We start from the raw sequence: 16,156 nt of genomic DNA, 5'->3' as shown, positions 1-16,156 counted from the left end.
TTCATGACCCCACAGGCACAAGAATTGTCACAGTGCACACACAGCCCCATAAAATGAAAGTGACAATGAACACTTAAATTGTTTTAGAAATATTGATTGAGAAATAAATATAAGACTATAAGACCATAAAACACAGGAGCAAAATTAGGCTATTTGGCCCATTGAGTCTGCTCTGCCATTGCAACATGACTGATTTATTATCCCTGTCAACCCCATTCTCCCGCCTTCTCCCCATATCCTTTGACTCCCTTACTAATCAAGGACTTATCAACCTCCGCTTTAAATATACCCAAATGACTTGGGCTCCACAGCCATCTGTGACAATAAATTGAAATGATCCACCTACCTCAGGCTAAAGAAATTCCTCCTCATCTGTGAGTGAAAGGGACATCCTTTTACTCAGAGGCTGTGCCCTCTGGTCCTGGACTCCACACCTCCACTCTCTATAGGCCTTTCAGTATTCGATAGGTTTTAATGAGACCCCCCTCATTCTTCCAAATTCCAGCGAGTACAGGCACAAAGCTATCAAACACTCCTCATCATTAACCCTTTTATTCCCAGGACATATAGTATGGGGAAAGACACTGAAGCAACCCTAATTGCCCTTGGAATTGTATTAACGGAACTGGGTGCACTGCTAGGATCTTAGTTTTACATATTTTGGGAAAAACGGTACCTTTGAGAGGGAATTTCTTTAGCCAGAGGGTGGTGAATCTGTGGAATTCATTGCCACAGACGGCTTTGGAAGCCAGGTCATTGGGTATATTTAAAGCAGAGGTTGATAGGTTCTTGATTAGTAATAGAGTCAAAGGATTTGGGGAGAAGGCAGGAGAATGGGGTTGACAGGAATAATAAATCAGCCATGACGGAATGGTGGAAAAGACTTGATGTGCCAAATAGCATAATTCTGCTCCTATGTCTTATGGTCATTGACAGTGTAGAAATCCTTTGGCAAACTGAGCTGCCAGACTAGCATACTGTGCCTGTGTTGTGACTTGTACCTCCAACCTTCTGGCTGAGAGGTAAGTGCAGAAATAAGCAGCAAAGATGAAGGATCTCGATCCAAAACATTGGCTATCTATTTCCCTCTACAGATACTGTCTGACCCACCGTGTTTCTCCAGTGTCTTGTGTGCTGCACTTGACCTGCAATGCCTAACATAAACCTGCTTCCTTCATAGAACGTAGATCACGGAACACTGAAACACAGTACAGGCCCTTAGGCCCAAAATGTTCTGCCGACCTTTTAACCTACTCTAGGATCAATCTTCAGAGGGCCTCTGCCCCTTCCCTCTTCAGTCCTGACGAAGGGTTCCGGCCCAAAACGTTGACTGATCTTTTCCACAGATGCTGCCAGATCTGCTGAGTTCCTCCAGCGTGTTGTGAGCATTGCTAGGATCAATCTAACTCTCTCCTTCTACGTAAACCTCCATTTTTCTGTCATCCATGTGCGTATCCAAGGGTTTCGTAAATGTTTTCTACCCAACCCCCGGCAGGGTAGTTCAAGCAAAAGATACCTCTGGCACCCTCCCCCCCATGTTCTTTAAAATTATGTCCCATGGTACCAGCTATTTCTGCCCTGGGAAAAAGTCTCTGGCTATCCATTTCATCTATACCTCTTATCATCCTGTACACCTCTTATCTTTCTTCACTCTAAAGAGAAAAGCCCTAGCTCGCTCAACCTCTCCTCAAAAGATATGTTCTCTAATCCCAACAACACCCTGGCAAACTACCTCTGCTCTTCTCTAGATCTGCAAACCCCCCTTTGATGCTGAGCTGTTACCTGTCTCCCTGGACTGTTCAGTGCTTTGATGCATCTCTAATATGTGTGCCAGTCTGTGTTCTGTTGTGTATATTGACACATCATCGGGCCAGACTTGAGAACGGTTGGCTACACAGGTTGATAGGACCATTAAGAAGGCATTTGGCATGTTTGCTTTTATTAGTTGAAGCACTGAGTTCAAAAATCCGGAAGCTATCTTGCAGATTTATAAAACTCTACCGCATCTGGAGTCCAGGCTGCCCCATTATAGGAAGGATGTTGCCTGGATTAGAGAGCATGGGCTATAATGAGAAGACGGTCAAACTTGAGTTGTTTTCTCTGGAGTGGTGGAGTTTGAGGGGAGATCTGATAAGAAGTTTATAAGATTATGAGCGGCATAGATGGAGTAGATAGACAGTATCTTTTTCCAAGGATTGAAATGTCAAATACCAGAGGGCACGCATTTAAGGTGAGGGGGGTAATTTCAAAGGAGTTGTGGGGGGCAAGTTTCTTAACACAGAGAGTGGTGATTGTCTGGAATGCTCTGCCTGGGGGTTATGGTAGAGGCAGATACATTAGGGTCTTTTAAGAGACCGTAAGACATACGAACAGATTTAGGCCATTTGGCACATCGAGTCTGCTCCAGTATTCAATCATGGCTGATCCTTTTTTGTCCTAAAGGGATGTTTAGATAGGCACACGAATGTGAGAAAAATGGAAGGATATAGCATACATTACATAGGCAGAAGAGATTAGTTAGCCATTTGATTACTAATTTAATTGGCTCAATACAACATTGTGGGCCGGAGAGCCTGATCCTGTGCTGTATTGTTCTATGTTCTAACACTTTTATGGAGACGAGATGTGTTTCATTACCTTTGTTGTCGTGCCAGACGCGAATCTTCCAGATGTTGCCAAGGCTGTTGTCGGTCGCAATCTGGAAAATGTCCACACTGTTCCTGTGGAAAGCAGCCTTATTGTCCAGATGCCGATGACCACTCTTGTCCTCTCTTCCATACAGGCTGATTCCCACGTGCGAGGAGGTCCCTGTATGTTCGAAGAAGTTCATTAGGTTCAAAGAAAATTTATTATCAAAGTGAATATATGTCACCCAATGGTACCCGTAAGATTCACTTTCTTGTGAGCATTCACAGTGGAACAAAGAAGTACAATAGAATCAATGAAAAGCTATACACAAAGACTGACAAATAGTGCAAATACAAAAAGAAACAAGTAATAATAATAATTAATATTGATTAATTAATTTTGAAAAACGGAGAACAGGAGTCATACAGTCCCTGAAAGTGAGTAAAGATTGTGTTCATTGTCATGATGAGTGAAGATATCCACGCTGGTTCAGAAGCCTTCTGGTTGAAGGATATTAACTGTTCCTGAACCTTGTGGCGTGGGACCAAAGGCTTCTGTACCTTCTTCCTGATGGTAACAGCGAGAAGACAACATGGCCTGGATGGTGGGGATGCCTGATGATGGATGTTGCTTTCTAGTGACAGCGCTCTTTGCAGATGTGCTCGATGGTGGGCCGGGGTTTTCCTGTCGTGAACCCGGCTGTGTGCACCACTTCCTTTCCACTTTTGGGCACTGGCGTTTCCATACCAGACCGTGATGCAACCAGTCAGCATACTCGTCTCCGTGCAGCTATTGATGTTATTCTGCCCTCGCTCAAAGGTTTTCCTGTTTTATTGAGCTAGACAGCTACATAACTCCAGTCCCAGCATAGCTGTACTTGAAGGTGGTTGTATTATTCACCAACACATTACAGTACGCAAGGAGCCAGTGTAAAAAGACAGTACTTCTCAGCATTCGAATGAAAGGCTCATTCAAATATTGATTGAAATTCCTTCGACTTCTAACAAGTGCTTCTAATATTGAGATGAAATGAACAACTGATACAAAATGGCTGACCTGATGACGAAAGCTAATTGCTTAGCAACGTGATAATGAGCAATCAACAACAGCTGTAAGTGCATAAAAGCAGACAGACATGGTCAAGAGATTGAGTTGCTGTTCAGACCAAACATCAGAATGGGGAAGAAATGCTCAGGGAACATTTGCATGGAGTTCTGCATAGGTATGTTCCATTGCGGCAGGGAAAGGATGGTAGGGTTAGAACCATGGTATACAGAGGATATAGAAAATCTAGTTAAGAAGAAAAGAAAAGCTTACGAAAGATTCAAGAAACTAGGTACTGTTCGAGCTCTAGAAAATTACAAGGCTGCTAGGAAGGTGCTTAAGAATAGAATTAGGAGAGCCAGAAGGGGCCGTGAGAAGGCCTTGGTGAGCAAGATTAAGGAAAACCACCAAGGCATTCTACAAGTAGGTGAACAGCAAGAGGATGAGCTGTGTGAGATTAGGACCAATCAGGTGCGGCAGTGGAAACGTGTGCATGGAGTTGGAGGAGGTAGCAGAGGTACTTTCCTTCAGTATTCACCAGGGAAAAAGACCTTGGCCATTCGTGGGGATGACTTACAGTGGACTGAAATGCTTGAGCATATAGATATGAAGAAAGAGGATGTGCTGGAGCTTTTGAAAAACATTGTCTAAAGTCACTGGGACCGGATGAGATATAACCCAGGCTACTGTGAGAAGCGAGGGAGGAGATTGCTGAGCCTCTTGTGATGATCTGTTTAGTCATCAATAGGGACGGGTGAAGTATCAGGGGATTGGAGAGTGCAAATGTTGTTTCCTTGCTCAAGAAAGAGGATAGAGGTAACCCAGGAAATTATAGACCAGTGAATCTGACTTCAGTCGTGGCCAAGTTGTTGAAGAAGATCCTGAGAGGCAGGATTTATGAGCATTTGGAGAGACATAATCCGATTAAGGATAGTCAGCATGGCTTTGTCAAGGGCAGCTCGTGCCTTACGAGCCTGATTGAATTCTTTGAGGATGTAACAAAACACATTGATAAAGGTAGAGAAGTGGATGTAGTGTATTTGGATTTTAGTAAGGCATTTGATAAGGATCCCCATGCAAGGCTCCTTCAGAAAGTAAGGAGGCATGGGATCCAAGGAGACCTTGCTTTGTGGATCCAGAATTGGCTTGCCCACAGAACGCAAAGGGTGGTTGTAGATGATTCTACATGGAGGTTGGTGACCAGTAGTGTTCCTCAGGGATCTGTTCTGGGACCCCTTCTCTCGTGATTTTTATAAATGACCTGGATGAGGAAATAGAAGGGTGGGTTAGTAAGTGTGCTGATGACACAAAGGTTGGGGGTGTTGTGGATAGTCTGGAGGACATCAAGAGGATGTGAAGTGGTTCATTTTGGTAGTTCAAATTTGAAGATAGAATATAATATTAATGATAAGACACTTGGTAGTGTGGAGGATCTGAGAGATCTTAGGGCCTGTGTCCATAAGACACTCAAAGCTACTGTGCAGGTTGACAGTGTTGTTAAGAAGACGTATGGTGTGTTGTCATTCATCAACCATGGGATTGAGTTCAAGAGCCGTGAGGTAATGTTACAGCTATATAAGACCTTGGTCAGACCCCATTTGGAGTATTGTGCTCCGTTCTGGTCACCTCACTACAGGAAGGATGTGGATACTATGGAGAGTTTGCAGAGGAGATTTACAAGGATGTTGCCTGGGTTGGAGGGCATACCTGATGAGAATAGGTTGAGTGAACTTGGCCTTTTCTCCTTGAAGTGACAGAGGATGAGAGGTGACCTAATAGAGGTGTATAAGATGATGAGCAGCACTAATTGTGTGAATAGCCAGAGGCTTTTTCCCAGGGCTGAAACAGTTAACTTGAGGGGGCATAGTTTTAAGGTGCTTGGAAATAGGTACTGATGTCAGAGCTAAGTGTCACACAGAGAGTGCTGGGTGCGTGGAATGCACTGCCAGCAACAGTGGTGGAAGTAGATACAATAGAGTCTTTAAAGAGACTCTTCGATAGGTACATGGAACTTAGAAAAATAGAGGGCTATGCAGTAGGGAAATTCTAGGCAGTTTCTAAGTTATATGGTCAGCACAACATTGTGGGCTGAAGGGCCTGTAATGTGCTGTAGATTTCTAAATGTGATCTAAGTGATTTTGACTGTGGTGTGATTGTTGGTGCCAGAAGGAGTGGTTTGGGTATCTCAGAAACTGATCTCCTGGGATTTTCATGCACAGCATCTCTAGAATTTACAGAGAATGGCGGGAAAATGACAAAAAACATTTAGTAAGCAGCAGTTCTGTGGGTGAAAATGCCTTGTTAATGAGAGAGGTCAGAGGAGAATGGCCAGACTGGTTCAAGCTGACAGGAAGACGACAGCATCTCAAATAACCACGTGTTACAACAGTGGTGAACACACAACATGTAGAACGTTGAAGTGGGCTACAGCAGAAGATCACACCACGTCCCACTCCAGTACCTAATAAAGTGGCCACTGAGAGTAGATTCAAATACCATTGTGGAAATATATCTGTAACCCTGAAGTCTATATGAATTTATAACTTTTGTAAAATGTAATTGAATTGACTTTATATTTTACAACCTTCACATACATGAGGAGTAAAAATCTTTACGTTATGCCTCCGTCTAAATGTGCAATATGTGATTATAGATTATATGTAGAGCAGTGGCCATTGCGTCCTTTGTCAATCAGTTGTGTTGATAGGCGAATTGTAGGAGGTCCAGTTTGGGTGATAGCAAGCTGCAGATGTAATCCTTAACCAGCCTCTCAAAGCATTTGCTTATTGAGGTGTGTGTGACAGGACGGCAGTCGTTCAGGCACGTTACTTTGGTCTTTTTTGGTACAGGGATAATGGTGGATAATATGAAGTAGGAGGGCACTCTACACTGGGAAAGGGAAGAGATTAAAAATGTCTGTAAACACACCTGCCATTTGTGCTGCGCACATCCTGAGTACTCGCCTTGGGATGCCATCTGTTCCCACAGCCTTGCGACTGTCCACTCGTTGGAAACATCTGCGTACCTCAGCCTCAGAGATGATCAGGTTGCAGGTTGTGGTGGTGGCTTTCCTCGGAGGCTCAGAGTTAGTGACATCGAACCTAGTATAAAAGCCATTGAGCTCATCCAGGAGAGAGGCCACAATGTTGGTGGCACCACTGCGTTTGGCTTTGAAGTCTGCTATGGTATGCAACCCTCGCCACAGGTCACGTGTACTATTCGTTGTGCACAATTCTGATTTGATGGAGACAGCCGTGAATGCATGGAGGAACATCTGAAGTAATGTCTGAAATGCCCGGTTCGCGGCCGCTGCTACTGTGCAATCAAGAATCTCCGGAGGGAAGGCCCCAAAATCCTCGGCTTTGCCTGCTGCTGGTGACCAGGGCTGGGGTTGAAGCGTTCGGCAGAGATGGTGCTCGGTACTCGGTGTCGGAGGGCTGATCGGAGCTCAAAGTTTTCGGACGATTCAGAGTCGGACTGTGGTCGGGTATGGCAGGGAGAGTTTTCTTCCTTCTCTTGTCTGCGTAAGATGTGGGACTTTTGAGAGACTTTGAACTTTTTTACCGTGCTCACAGCCTGTTCTTCATCAAGTTATGGTATTACTTGCACTGTTGTAACTATATGTTATAGTTATGTGGTTTTGTTAGTTTTTCAGTCTTGGTCTGTCCTGTGTTTCTGTGATAGCACACTGGAGGAACATTGTATCATTTCTTAATGCATGCATTACTAAATGACAATAAAAGAGGACTGCGTGTCCTCATAATCTAATCTCGACTCAATCTTGTCCCTGTATTGTTGTTTCACAGCCTTGATAGCTTTGCGCAGATCATGGTTGCTTTTCTTGAGCTCCTGATTGCCGGCAATGTAAGCTCGATGTCGCGCCATAAATGCTGCTCGCACAGAACTATTGATCCAGGGTTTCTGGTTCAGGACGACCCTGACCGACTTCTGAGGGACAACATCGTCGATGCACTTCCAGATGAAGCTCGTGACCCCATCAGTGAACTTGGAGACATCCTCATCATGGAAGACATTCCAGTCGACGTCATCAAAGCAGTCCTGCAGCATAGAGGCCAATTGGTTGGACCAACAGTGGACGGCTTTAACTATGGCCGCCTCTTGTTTCAGCTTCTGCCCGTACGTTGGCAAAAGCAGGATCAAAGAGTGATCTGATTTTCCAAACGCTGGGCGAAGAGAGCTTTGTAAGCATTACAGAAGAGAGTGTAGCAGTGGCCAAGTGTGTTATCTCCAGGAGTGCTCACCTGGATGTGCTGACAAAACTTCAGAGAGACTTTCGTCAGCAACGCTCAATTAAAGCACACCCTGTCACAAATTCATTGAAGACCCCAATCCTTGAAGTCAATGGAACTGAGCATCAGAAGGGTAAACTGCATGTTGGGGGGGCATTATGGAGTCAGTGCTCGTACTTGTTCAGTGCTAATGGAAGGATAAGGAAAATGTGGTGCAAAAGACATTAGGTATCATTAGCTCAATGATTGCTTCTCCATTGTGAGGTGATGGAATGATCATAATAGGAGGCATGGAAATTCAAACAATGTTTTTTTGCTGTACCTCAGTATATGTTACAATAATAAACAAATTACCGATTTTTAATTTGGACAGCACAACACAAGAGGGCCGAAAGGCCTGTTCCTGTGCTGTACTGTTCTATGTTCTAAGGTCCAAAGACAAATTTCTATGAATGTCAACAAGCATATGGTGTGATTGTGATTAAGTCGTGGTCAACTAGTTAACACAGAGCGAGAAACAAATTATTGGCAGAAGGCAACAGGTTGAGCAGCATCATTGAACCTTGGGTGAGATGTGGGGGGAAGGAATTCTTGATATTTTGGATCGAGACCCTACTACAGGACTGCTTTTTTCTCTAGATTCCAGCATCTGCCATCTTGTGTGTCTCTGATTAATGTAGAGAACTGGATTACTGATCCTGCTGTGGTTCAAAAGCCACATTAATAGTTATGTAAGACCTTGGCATGACATGAACATTGATTTCTCTAACTTCTGGTAATTACTCCTCTTCCCTCTTCTCTCTTTTCCATTCCAGATTCTGGTTATCTTCTAACCTTTTCTCTTTTCCTCTCCTGCCCATCACTACCCTCTGGTTCCCATCCTCCTGCCCTTTCTTCCATGGTCATCTGTCCTCTTCTATGAGATTCCTTCTTCAGCCCTTCACTCTTCCACTTATCAACCCCCAGCTTCTTACTTCATCCCCCTCTCCTACCCACCCACCTTCCCCCTCCACCTGGTCTTACCAGTCACCTGCCAGACTTGTGCTCTTTCTTGCCCCTCCCACCTTCTTATTTGCCTTCTTCTCCCCTCCTTCTCAATATTGATGAAAGGTCTCAGCTCAAAACGTTGGCTATTTATTCTGCCCTGGACAGAATTCACCGTCTGTTATGGAAGCACCGATGTACAAGATTGGAACAAGCTGCAAAGTTTGTAAATGCAGCCAACTCCATAATGGGCACAAGTCTCTGCACCATTGAGGACATATTCAAAAAGTGGAGCCTCGAGAAAGTGGCATCCACCATTAAGGAGCCTCACCATCCAGGACATGACCTCTTCTCATTATACCATACGGAAAGAGGTATGGCTAGGAGGACGGGCGCCAGGGGGAGGTGATAGGCAGTTGAGGAGAAGCGAAGAGGTGAGAGGGGAGCCAGAGGGAGGAAATCGAAGAAGAGGGAAGGAGGTGGTGAAAATTACAACAGGTTAGAGAAATCAATTTTCATGTCATCAGCTTGGAGGCTACCCAGACGGGATATGAAGAATTGCTCCTCCAGTCTGAGAGTAGCCTCAGTGTGTCAGTGGGGGAGGGCAAGGACTGACACGTCAGAATGGGAATACAATTCATATACTAGAGGAGGGGCCAGCATAACCAGGCATGCATAAGATCTCAGTTCAAATTTCTTTTTTTTTTGCGTGTGCGTCTGCGTGTCCGTGCGTGCGTCCGTGATGATGTCTTTTTCATGGCTTTTTACAAGGCATGGAGCGAGAGAGAGAGACTGTGTGGTGTACCACTCCTCACACAGACATTTCACAGTATTTTCCCTTTATTTTACGAGGTCGAGTTGTGATCTCAACACTCAACCCGGCACGGATGGAAAGCGTACTCGGGAGCGGACCCGACTGGTTTCGAACCCAGGGACCTCCGCTCCCGGGTCCGACACCGATGTCGTTGTTCCACTAGCCGGCCCTCAGTTCAAATTTGAAGTTCAAGTTCAAAGTAAATTTATTATCAAATACGTGTATGTCACCACAAACTACCCTAAGATTAATTTTCTTGCGTGCATTCATGGTAGATATAAAGAAACCCTATAGAATCAATGAAAAACCACACACAAACAAAGGTGGACAAACAACCATAAACACGAGGAAATTTGCAGATGCTGGAAATCCAAAGCAACACGTACAAAATGCTGGAGGAACTCGGCAGGTCGGGCGTCATCTATGACAGTGTATAAGCAGCTGATAGTTTAAGCCAAGACCCTTCTACAAGACAGGAACAAAGGTGGGAAGACCACAGAATAAAAGGGTGGGTGGGGGCGAGGGGAGAGAGGCTTGCTGGAAGGTGATGGGTGAAGCCAGTGGGGTGGGAAAGGTCTGGAGAAGCAGACATCTGAGAGAGGAGAGGAGAGTGGACCATAGGAGAAATTGATGAAGGATGGAACCCAGGGGGAAGTGACAGGCAGGTGAGAAGAGACAAAATGCCAGACTGGGGAATAGAAGAAGAGAAGAGAGGGAGGGAATCTTTTTTTTAAATCGGAAGGAGAAATCAATATTCACGCCAACAGCCAATGTGGAAAAGAAGACAAACTGTGTAAACACAATAAAATACTAATAATAATGAATAAACAAACAATAAGCAATGCTGAGAACTTGAGTTGTAGAGTCCTTGAAGATGAGTCCCTAGGTTGTGGATTAATTTCCTGTTGTAACCAGAGGCTGGTTACAGTAAACTTCTCATATTTTTCTTATCTAAACACAATTATTAATTTCAATACGCTCTCGGTCCACCTCACTGTGATTTTTACTAGCGGTTCCAAATGCCACAACCTCACCAGCAGTAGCCTGCTGGAATGTCGAGACCCTTCATAAAGAAGAGTAACTGATGTAAAAAGTGCCACATTCTCCCTGGCAGGACTACAAGTCGGCTGAAGTTATGGTGCAGCACGGATTCCGCTCACAATAAACAGCGCAGTGTTACTGCAGAATGACCTTGTTAAATATCTCCATGCCAACGATAACAGCTCGGGACTTTTAAGTGGGAAGCTAATGGGGTTTAGTGTAAACAAGGAGCATGCTCAGCTTTACCACAGACACGGGGGTGGGGTAGGATACTCTCAGTCTCTTTCAGGAGCGTGCTGTTATTTTGACAACATTTCACGGTCTGATCCAACCACGTTGTGTCACCAGCCCTGCGCCCTTGCAGTAGAGTGTTGAACTCTACCTTTGGGGTCTTGAGCACTGGTAGTTAATAATTGTTATCCTGACTAGAGCCGTTAAGCATTTGTGCTTTTGTTTTAATCCTGTCGTTAATTGTGACTGGCACGGGTTTTCCATATTCTATGATTATTTAAAGAGGACTCTCGCTTAGTGCCTTAGCAGATCATCCTGTCACGGTGTGCGCCCGCAGGACTGGACCCAAGTGTGGAGAAACAGCAGGCTTTCTCTGTTACAGGGGTCGACCCAGGAGCAGTGGATAACGGGCTCACGACTTGACCTGAAGGTGGCAGATTTCCCGTGAAGGGACGGAAACAAGAGGTTACACATAGGAATACCAACAGAGGCTCAGGGGAGCAATGGAGCAATGCCACGAGACAATTATTTCTCTCCAGCACACCGAAACAGAGAAAGCCTGCCATTCGTTCGCACTTGGGTCTAGTCCTGTGAGCACACACTGTGGTATGCTGACACCACAGCCAAGAAAGCTTACCTGTGCATCTACGTCCTCAGGAGGCCAAGGAATTTAGGTATCTCCTCTTTGATCCTCACCAGCTTTTATTGGTGCACCACAGAAAACATCCTATCTGGATGCGTCATGATTGCAAAAATCTGCGGGGCGTTGTGCACATCACAGAAATCAGCCTCCCCTGCATGGACTCTGTCTATACTTGTTGCTGCCTCAGTAAAACAGCCAGCATAATCAAAGACCCCACTCACCCTAGACCTGTTCACTTCTCTTCTTCTCCCACCCATCAGAGAAAAGATACAAAAGTGAAGTTCAAGTTCATGAAATCTGGCTGGACCTGTCCTCTTCTGCCACAATGAGGCAACTCTCAGGGTGAAGGGACAACATTTTACATTCGGTCTAGGTAGCCTCCAACCTGCTGGCATGAATATTAAGTTCTCCTTCTGGTAACTTTTTTCCACTTTCCCTTCCTTCTTCTTCTATTCCCCACTCTGACACCTGACCTCTTCTCCTCAACTGCATATCAGCTCCCCTGGTGGCCCTCCTCCTTCCCTTTCTCCTATGGTCCACTCTCCTCTCCTATCAGATCCCATCTTCTCCAGCCCTTTACCTTTCATTCACCTGGCTCATCTATCATCTTCCAGCTATCCTCCTCCCCTTCCCCCACCTTTTTATTCTGGCATCTCCTGCCTTTTCAGTCCTGATGAAGGGTTTCAGCCTGAAATGTCAACTGTTTATTCATTTCCATAGATGCTACCTGAACTGCACTTTGAACACATTGCTCTAGAACTCCAGCATCTGCAGAACCTCTTGTGTTTATGAAATCTGGCTTGGCCTGTATGTAACTCCAGACACACCAATAATGTTGGCTCCTTGCTGCTGAACTGCACAGTTCAAGGGTCAATAATGGATGAGAGACTAATATTGACCTAGTCTAGTGTACCCCCATGGCAAGAATGATTAATAATATAAAGTGTGTCCCCATTGGAGCCAAACATCTTCAACTTTGGGTTGTGTTGTACAGGAAAGATACTGAGGTCTAATAACTAGAGTGCGGATGTGGATTGTGTTAATGTAGTAATCTGCAGCGGCGACACCCACGTTTCAGGAACTTTGTTAATTCCATTCTCGCGGCACCCATTGTGATAACAAAAAAAAGTGGATTCACTGTTAACTAAATTAGACTTGTGGATAATCATTTTGTTAGACCATAAGACAGGGGAGCAGAATTAGGCTATTTGACCCCTCCAGTCTGCTCCATTATTCGATCATGGCTGATTTATTTTCCCTCTTAACCTCATTCTCCTGTCTTCTTCCCATAACCCTTGATGCCGCTGCTAAATAAGCACCTATCAATCTCTGCTTTAAATATACCCAACGACTTGGCCTCCACAGCGGTCTGTGGCAATGAATTCCACAAGTTCACCACCCTCCGGCTAAAGATATTCCTTCTTATCTCTGTTCTAAAGGGACATGCTTGTATTCTGATTTGGTGCCCTCTGGTGCTAGACTCCCCCACTACTGGAAACATTCTCTGCACATACGCTCTATCTAGTGCTTTCAATATTCAATAGGTTTCAATGAGAAACCCCCTGATTCTTGTAAAGTCCAGTGAGTCCAGCACCTTCAAATGCTCCTCATACTTTAACCCCTTCATTCCTGGGATAATTCTCAGAAACCTCCTCTGAACCCTCCCTAGTGCCAGCACATCTTTTCTTAGATATGAGGCCCAAAACTGCTCACAATACTCCATATCTATAATCTTGATATCACCTGTAATTACTTAATTTAGTCTTTTTGCAAACACCCTGTGTTAGCAAAATCTAGTTTTACTGTCTTTGTGTAACCTCTTCAGCTGAGAACGTTAAAGCTGTTCAAAATTCCATCATCAGGACACCTGTCTTCCAGGCCATGTTCTCTTCTCACTACTAACCATCAGGTAGCAGGTTCAGGAGCCTTAGGCCCCACCCCACCAGGTTCAGGAACAGTTATTAAACCACCAGCCATCAGGCTGCTGAACCAGTGTGGATAACTTCACTCACCTCAGCACTGAATGGACTCCACAACCTATACAACACACGCAAAGTGCTGAAGGAACCCAGCAGGCCAGGCAGCATCTATGGAAAAGAGTGAACAGTCGGCGTTTCGTGCTGAGACCCTTCATCAGGATTTCCTTTATCTGCAGATTTCTTCCTGTTTCTGATTCCACAACCTATACACTCACTCACAAGGACACTACTGCTCATGTCTTCAATATTATTTATTTACTTATTTGTTATTTGCACTATTTGCCTTCTTGTGTACATTGGATGTTTGCCAGCCTTACTTCCAAAATAAAGAAATACAATAGAATTTATAAAAATCATATTCTTAATCAAATAAAGAATTTTAATTCCATAAATTTTATTGTCTTTCTTTATATTCCTGTAAATATCTGAAAGCAAAAGAATCTCAAGGTACCATATGATGACAGAAATACAGTTTGATCATTTATTCCTGTGATTTTCACTTTGACTTTGAAATTCATGCTCCAGTAGATCAGCTTTGACTGGTCTCCTGGTGCTCACTAGTTTTAATATATAGCCTGTTATTTTTCAACCCCAATCTGTGTGGCCTTTCTGTTGGCACCTACAGCTTCACTTGCTCGCTGTGTACTCTGTCATATGGCGTAGGCGATCATGGTCTTTCCATGACCACGATGACCATGATTGTTCTTGGCAAATGTTTCTACCGATGTGGTTTTCCATCTTCTGGGCAATGTGTTTACAAGATGGGTGACCCCAGCCATTATCAATACTCCTCAGAGATTGTCTGCCTGCTGTCAGTGGTCACATAACCAGGACTTGTGGTACACACCAGCTGCTCATACGACCATCCACCACCTGATCCTGTGGCCTCACGTGACCCTGATCAGGGGTGGGGTGGCTAAGCAGGTGTGACACCTTGTCCAAGGGTGACCTGCAGGCTTGTGGAAGGAAGGAGCACCTTACACCTCCTTTGGTAAAGATGTATCTCCACCTTGCCACCCTTCTTATAGCTTGGATTAATGATTTAGGATTTTTCTCAAAGTATGGGGATGACAAGTATAGGGTTCAGGTAATCAAGACAGAAGGGGTGACAGAGTGAGCTGTAGAACTGCTCACCTGAGCCACGGCCCCAGCCGGTTTTCACCAGGATCTCGTACTTGTAGAACCCATCCTTTCCACAGAGTGGGATGACTCCTACTCGGCCGATGTCGATCCGATCCAGCTTCCGGACGATGACGGCCGAGACGGCGTAGATGGCAAAGCAGATGCCGCAAGTGATGAGGACGATGTAGTTCTTCATGAGCGAGGATGGCTGGTTGGAAAAATGGGAGTGAGGGAGGAAAGGGAGTGAAAGAGAGAGAGAGAGAGAGAGAGAGAGTAGTGGAGGAGAGGGGAAGAGAGCAAACAGGTGAGAGAGGGGGACAGGGATAGGGAAGAGAAAGAGTGTGAAAAAGATAGGGTAGTAAGAGGGGGGAAGAGAGTGAGGTAGGGTAGATGGGTAAAGAGAGGGAGCAAGAGCGAGAAAGACAGAGAGTGAGAGGGGTGGGGTAGGGAAGGAGAGGGGAAGTGAGTCCACAGGTAAGGGGGGGGAGACAGAGAGGAGGAGGAGAATGGGGAGAGAAAGAGTGTGAAAGAGGACAGTGAGGCAGAGGGGAAGAGAGAGAAAGGGAGAGAGGGGCAGAAAGAAAGAGAGACGGGAGGGATGAGTACAGTGAAGAAGGGAGATGGAAAGAGAAAGATAGAAAGGGAGGAGAAGGAAGCAATGGAGAGAGAGGGATGGAGAGAAGGAAGGATGAAGGAGGGGAAAGGGGAGAGAAAGAGAGTGAAAGATAGAGGTAAGGAAGGAGAGGGAAAGTGAGGAAGAGAAAAAGATAGTGAAAAAGTGGAGGTTAGGGAGAGAGAGAGAAAGAGAAAGGGAAGAGAAATGGGGGATATATATATATATATATATATATAGAGAGAGAGAGAGAGAGAGAGAGAGAGAGAGAGAGAGAGAAAGAAAGAGAAGGAGAGAGAGAGAAGGAGAAAGAGAGAGAGCCCATGCAAGTGGGAGGGAAGAGAAGGAGTGGGAGGAACCAAAAGAGGGTTGGGAGGGGGGGTAAGGAAAAAACACCATTAACAACCACATCATTTTATGAAACCATGCAGGCGACACAAAAGCTGAGAATTGAGGCTTTTTGGAACCTTGTTTGCCAGAGATGAAGCAAAACAATGAATTGGGGTTAGTTTGACTTTGGCAGATAATACAAAATCTGGAGCCTGTGAGACATCTCTCCTGGGTGAAGGACAAAACTATTAGTCTTCAGTACCACCTTGCTAAACTCATATTAGAGTGGTATCCGCTCGTTGCTTTGATATACATGTGACAAATAAAGCTCATCTTTGAATCTCCTTTTTTTTTTATCTTTGTTCCCCACTTCTAAAATTCTGTTCTATTGCCCTCACTGTTACTGAATTTTGGAACTAGAGCAACAACATATAATGCCTGCTTAGCCAATGTCGCCAGTGAGAAATTTCTATTCCG

At 44.8% G+C, this 16,156-nt stretch overlaps 1 protein-coding gene across 1 annotated transcript in view; it reads right to left on the bottom strand.

Annotated features, from left to right (window-relative positions):
* pkd1a (polycystic kidney disease 1a) overlaps positions 1-16,156 on the bottom strand; it is a 286,990-nt gene that overhangs the window by 89,126 nt on the left and 181,708 nt on the right. The window contains exons 27-28 of the mRNA XM_063059334.1: positions 14,749-14,944; positions 2,638-2,808 (exon numbers count right to left, since the gene is read on the bottom strand). Of these exons, the coding sequence (XP_062915404.1) occupies positions 2,638-2,808; positions 14,749-14,944 (367 nt within the window). The remainder of the gene's footprint in view (positions 1-2,637; positions 2,809-14,748; positions 14,945-16,156) is intronic.

Source organism: Mobula hypostoma, chromosome 9, assembly GCF_963921235.1.
Source record: "Mobula hypostoma chromosome 9, sMobHyp1.1, whole genome shotgun sequence".
NCBI lineage: Eukaryota > Metazoa > Chordata > Chondrichthyes > Myliobatiformes > Myliobatidae > Mobula > Mobula hypostoma.
This window is presented reverse-complemented; position numbering and strand designations above follow the sequence as displayed.